This window comes from Trichechus manatus, unplaced genomic scaffold (assembly GCF_000243295.1).
Source record: "Trichechus manatus latirostris isolate Lorelei unplaced genomic scaffold, TriManLat1.0 scaffold00045, whole genome shotgun sequence".
NCBI classification, from domain to species: domain Eukaryota; kingdom Metazoa; phylum Chordata; class Mammalia; order Sirenia; family Trichechidae; genus Trichechus; species Trichechus manatus.
The window spans coordinates 17049897-17056012 of record NW_004443981.1 but is presented as its reverse complement, the minus strand read 5'-3'; the positions used below and the strand labels follow the sequence as shown (position 1 = coordinate 17056012).

Below are 6116 nucleotides of genomic sequence, written 5' to 3'. Positions count from 1 at the left end.
GGATCACAGCCGGGGGATCACGGCCAGGGCTGGGCACCCAGGATCACAGCCGGGGGATCACGGCCAGGGGTGGCACCCAGGATCACAGCCGGGGTAGGGGACCCGGGATCATGGCCAGCGGTGGGGACCCAGGATCACAGATGGGGCTGAGGACCCAGGATCACAGCCAGGGGTGGGGACCTGGCACGTTCTGTGCTGGTGACCCTGGCACAGACATCCTCCACCTCTCTCCATGAGACTCAGGAGCACCCTCCCATGTAAAAACCCAGGTCTTGGAGACCCAAAGTCCCTGGGAGGAGGGAAAAACACTCAAGGAGAGGCGGTGGTGCCAGGACTGACGGGTCAGACAGGCCTGGCTGTTGAAGGTCCCTACACTGGCCAAGGTCACTTCTGCTCTCGGAAAACAAGGAGAACAGAGGACAGAGAGCCAAACTGTGAATCCAGCAGCCCCGGCCCCTGACACAGGCACACACGTTCCTGCATGCACAGCACGCTAACACACGTGTTCCCGTATGCACACACACGTTCCTGCACGCACAGCACGCCCACACATGTTCCCATATCACACACATGCTCACATGTTCCCATACCACACACATGCTATGCACACACATATGCTCACACATTCCTGTATGCGTGCACACACACGTTCGCACATGTTCCTGCACACACACATGCTCACACATTTGTCCCTGTGTGTGCACAGATGCTTACCGGCCTTCCTGCATGCAGATGCACACACTCACACACGTGTTCCCCATGCGCACACACAAGCGTTCCCACTGGAACATGCACACCCGCACGGACTGGGTATCTGACACTGCTTTAGGCTTTGGGGAGGGGGCGATGGGAGCAGAGAGACACCGCGGGGCCTCGAGGTGGGCCCCCCCAGGCCACAGCCAGGCAGTTCCCGCCTTGGAGCATGCAGCTGCCCCGAGCCCCCCAAGCCCGGCCGCCTCGTCTCCCTCCCCCGCACGGAGTGTCAATCAGGCAGGCGAGCCCAGCCCTTGGAGAGAGGCCAGGAATGGGCTTCATTGCCCCCTTATGGGCCAAGGCCAGCCCTCAGAGAGAAGGGAGACACCCCTCAGGCCCCAAACGCTCACTCCTCCCAGTGCATGCTGGCCAGCCACCCAGGCCCTGCCCTACCTGGGCTCTGTGACAGGGAGGGTCGGTCAGAGCTTGGGCGCCAGTCCTGTGACCCCAGCAAGGCCCCCTCTCCCTGCACCCCGTGTCCCCAGCCTCCCTGTTGGTGACCGGCCCCTTTGCAGGTGTTTGTCTGGAACCATACACCCCCTCACACTCCACCACCGCAGGTACACGTCCCCCACCACGTGCATCACGGGTGAGGAAACCCAGCTGGGAGTGCGGAAGGCCCGACAGAGGCCTCCGGAGACCCTGCCCGGCTTCTGGCCCTACCCGTCCTTCTGAAGGAGACCAGACCTCAGGAGACCCCACGCCTGTGCCCCACCAGGCCAGCCCAGTGTCTTGGGGCCTCAGCACAAGCTCAGTCCCCACCCAGGTGTGACACCCCCACCCTTACACCCACCCACCCTGGGCCAGGGCCCTCCTCTCAAAAGTCAGGCTTTGGTGGGTGATGCCAGCTTTTGGGGCTCCCTCTCTCACCCACAGGCTGACCCTGCCTCCACGGCATCCCAGCCCACCCCACCTGGCACTGTTGCAGCCTGCCTTCCCTGCCCGTCTGGGTGCTGGGCCACAGGCTCCTCCTTGTGCCCCCACTGCCCCCACCCGGGGCCCACACACAGGTGCAACGAGAGGACAGGAAAAGGCCCCCAGGCCCCTTCTGCTTTGGCCGGAAACGTTCTTCTTTCCTAGAAGACAGGCTTGCTGGACCTGCCTGGCTCAGCTTGGAGATCACCTCCTCCGAGAAGTCTTCGCTGACTCCCCCCACGTAGATTAAGTCCTCCTTCCTCTGAGCCCTGTCTCCCCCTCTCCTCCCCCACATGGCCACTGCTGGTACTCAGTGCCCAGGGTGGAGGATTCGGGGGGTTGTGGGAAGCAGGTGCCCTTGGTTCCCCCAGCTCTGCACGGGGAGACTGTGACCACAGGCAAACACCAGCCCCCTCTGCTCCGCCTGTGGCCGTCCTCATAGCCCATGGCGGCTCCACCCCGCAGCCTGCATCCATGCAGTGCCCAGGCCTCTGAGTACCTGCCCCTCACAGCCAGCAGCAGCGGGCTGAGGCCGTCGCTGTCACGGGCGTTCACGTCCATGCCTCTCCGCAGCAACATGCTGACGGCCCCTGCGTGGCCCGCCCGGGCAGCCGCGTGCAGTGGGGTCTGACCGTTAAAGTCCTCTGTGCTCAGGTCGCTGCCCTGGGCGGATGCAGGGCCTGTCACTCCCTCAGGGTGAGGCTGGCTTCCTCTGCCCCCACCCCCGGGCCTGGCCGAGGCTGCGGGTGCCCCGGAGGGCGGGTGGCTCACCGTCTCCACGAGCGCCTGCAGCGCCTCCAAGTCTCCTGCATGAGATGCAGCACAGGCCAGACTGGGCAGCAGGGCGTCCCACACGGCATTAAACTCCTGTGGCGGGGGGGCAGTGGGATCCACGCTCTGCACCGTGCCCTGGGGTTTTCAGCACCCCGGGTTGGGGGCAGACGAAGCAGGGGTTCGTGTGAGCACCAGCCGCCCCAGACAGCCGCAGCCGGCAGTGGGTCCCTGGGCCGAGGGTCCACCCACCTTCCTCAGTCCCACCCATGGCAGTGGGAAGAGCCTGCGCTGTCACATCCAGAAGTCCTGGGTTTGAATCTCACTGTCCCAACCAGAGGCCCGCCTAGGCTCCCCCTTCCTGGGAGCAAAGGCACCGACAGAAGGCCCCCCCGTGTGACGAGGGTCCGCACCGACCCCCTGAGGGCCCATGTCCTTTTCTGTCCCCACCGCTGTCAAGGAAGCCAGGTTAAACCCATAACAAGTCATCTGCTGGGGTGCATGGGAAGGGGTGCACTGTCCCCCTAAAAGAAGGGCCCTGTGCCCACCAGCCCATCCCTGCAGGACCTCCCAGGCCTCCCCAGCACCCGAGAGGGCAGAGGGTTGCCTGGGAGCCCCAAGCCTGCTGAGAAGGCTCCCTGAGGCAACAGAGGCTGGGGTCAGAGCAGAGGCTTCCCATGCTCTCCTGATGCCCACAGCCTGATCACAAAGCTCTGCCGGGCCACCCGTGTCCCCGCGTCACTAAAGGCTGGACACAGCTGCCCTAATAACAGGCCACCCGGCCCAGCCCTTTCATCTGACCACTGCCTGCCCAGCGCCCCACCACAGGCGTGTCTCTCATCCCTGCCCCTGCCCCTGTGCTGCAGGGGAAACTGAAGAATGGACCTCACCGTGTGCCCCAGGCAGCACTGGGAAGCACCCCTGTGCCAGGCCTCAGCTGCAGGGGGACATGTGGGACACAGGGAGCCTGGCCCCACCTGAACCCTGACTCCACACCACAAAGCAAGCCTCGGCTCTAGCCTTTCTGAGTCAGGACACCCAATTCATGTGCTGGTGGGGGAAGGGGTTCTCGAGGACAGGCCACCTCTCCAGGGGCTGGGGCAATGCAGCTGTGGGCCTGGAGACTTGGTCCCCACAGAGCCCTCATCTCAGAACCGGGGAGATCCCCAGCAGGCACCCCACCTCCATTGGAGCCGGCAGCATCACACTTGGCTCAGGCGCTCAGCACCTCTCAGCAGCCCCACACCCAGGGCCAGTGCAGACGGACACCCAGGGCCGGTGCAGACAGACACCCGGAGCCAGTGCAGACAGACACCCGGTGGCCAGTGTGCACAGACATCCGGGGCCAGTGCAGACAGACACCCAGAGCCAGTGCGGGCAGACACCCAGGGCCAGTGTGCACGGACACCCAGGGCCAGTGCAGGCGGAGGGGCAGCAGCCTGGAGTGTCCCACCATGCCGAGGGGGTGCACGGCCCAGACTCGCCCAGCAGCCCCATAGTCCCCCCACATCAAGCAGTACCTGGCTGTTGTTGCTCAGACTGAGGAACTGGGCCACCTGACGCCCCAGTGGGCTGCCCCGCAGGGAGGGCCGGGGCTCAGCAGCCAGTGGCGTCATCTCCCCCCGAAGGTCCTGGGCCAGCAGCTGGGCAGGAGCACATAGGGGCTGCGGTCAACCCACACAGGGCATGCAGGCCAGGCCTCGAGGCTGGAACCCCAGCGATGGTGTGCATCCCTTGGGCTGCTGGGTGGTCTGCCAGGTCCCTGCATAGGGCAGCCCACCCTTGGTCCCTCCTTGCTCCCAGGACCTGCCCGCTCCCAAAAGGTGAGTAGCCCAGGGCTGTGTCCAGGCCTGCCTGGAAGGGGCGAGGGGGCAGGGGCATCTGGGAGCACTTTGGGGACCCTCAATCTGTGCCTAGGCTCCTCCCCGGGGTGCTCTCCTATCCCACACCCTAGGCTGGCCCCCAAGCTCTCCTGAGTCACCCAGGCAGGCCCTCTACACACTGCCCTCCGCAGGCCGCAGCACCTGCTTCCTGTCGTCCAGGCTCAGCCCCAGCCTGCCCAGCACGTAGGCCAGCTTAGCCAGCGCCGCCTCCGTGGTCATGTCGGAGCCCGAGACCAGGCCGGTGTCCGCCAAGGCCTGCAGGGAGGAGGAGTGGATGCTCACCCTTCACCCAGCCGGGACCCCCTCCGTGGGCCCACACACCCCCGCGGGCCATGGTGCCCTGCCCACCGCCCTCAGGGACCCCCTCCACGCCCCCTCCCCCGGCCGCAGTTTCCCACCCACCGCCCACCGGACTCGCTCCCAGCCCACCGCGCCGGCGGCGTAGTCTGAGGTCACGGTGCCCTGGAGGCAGTGGGTGCAGTTGAGAATGAGGACGCCACGTCCGCTGGCTGCCCGAAGTTCCTGCAGGAGCTCCGGCTCTGTGGGCCCATTGCCTGAGCCGAAGGTCTCCAGGACGACGCCCTTCAGGGGGTGCTGCAGGAAGGCCCGGACCTACGGGCGAGGTGGCGGAAGGGAGGAGTCCGCAGGGAAGTGTGGAGGCTGGGGGGGGAGGGGAGGCTGGGGGTAGCGTGGGGGGCAGGGGAGAGGTGGAGGGTCCGTGGGGAGGGCCGGGGTTTATAGGGACGGTGGGGGGCGTGCGGGAGGGTGGGGGCCGGGGTGGGGGAAGGAGGAGGTCAGGAGGAAGAAGAGGAGGAGTCGGGAGGAGGGCAGGGATGGGGGGGGTGCCGAAGGTCCACGGGGACAGCTGCAGTCCTGGCCCGGCCTTGGCTCCCTCTACCATGTAAGGGACAGGGCTGGCCCTGTGGCAGAGAGGGCTCCCAGCCAGAAGCCCTTTGGGGCTGTCCTTACGCTTCCATGAGCGTGGGGCCACAGAGGACCAGGAGGACAGTGGAGCTGTTCCCCTACCATGTCCTCCAAAAGGGACGCCTTGTCTACAAGCTGTAAGGCTTGTCCTGGAAGGTGGTGTGGCCATGGATCAGGCCCCGTGAAAATGCATCAGACGAGGTCATGGGAAAGCTGGGGGGAGACACTGAAGCCCCTGGAGGTGCCACACGAGCTGAGGGCCTGCCTGCTCTTGTACCCCGGGCCCTTCGGCCACCCCACCCAGCCCAGCAGCTATGCCTCTTCTGACACACAGTGGGGGACAAGAGGGTATTTGGGAAAAGGCTCCCGTGCTGAAAGTACACAGAAGTCCTGATGGGGGACCCCATGCCCCGCGAGGCCGCAGGGATCCAACCAGAAGGCAGAAGAGGGGCCCTGTGTCGAGAAGCAAGTCGCACAGGGACGTCCCCATGACAGCCCACTGCTGGCTCAGCCCTGCCCTGTGCTTGGTGCTGGGGACACAGCCCACGGCCCCCAGGGCCTGGCCACCATGTCTGCCGGCCACACAGTGAGAGCCCAAGGGGGAGGAAGGCACTTCTGGGCACAGCAGGGCATCCGTCCGCACCCTGTGCCCCCAACAGAGCCTCTTATCCCTCTTCAGAAATTCAGGATTTGAGCTCCTTTGCTCCTCCCGGTGGGGCTGAAGGGGAGCACAGACCAGATTGAAATTCCACGCGCCAAGGGGTCAGCCTCAGCTATGGCGAGGCTTAGTGTTCGAGGTTCCATATTCGCGAAATCCCCTCCCGTGTTCACAGCGTATTTGTGGAGTGCGCAAGCGCAGAGACGCCACCG

At 65.4% G+C, this 6116-nt stretch overlaps 1 protein-coding gene across 1 annotated transcript in view; it reads right to left on the bottom strand.

Moving 5' to 3' along the window:
* ASPG (asparaginase) overlaps window positions 1-6116 on the bottom strand; it is a 30630-nt gene that overhangs the window by 7034 nt on the left and 17480 nt on the right. Inside the window, exons 8-12 of the mRNA XM_004376802.1 lie at window positions 4752-4934; window positions 4464-4577; window positions 3960-4082; window positions 2440-2535; window positions 2168-2331 (exon numbers count right to left, since the gene is read on the bottom strand). Coding sequence (XP_004376859.1) covers window positions 2168-2331; window positions 2440-2535; window positions 3960-4082; window positions 4464-4577; window positions 4752-4934 — 680 coding nt within the window. The remainder of the gene's footprint in view (window positions 1-2167; window positions 2332-2439; window positions 2536-3959; window positions 4083-4463; window positions 4578-4751; window positions 4935-6116) is intronic.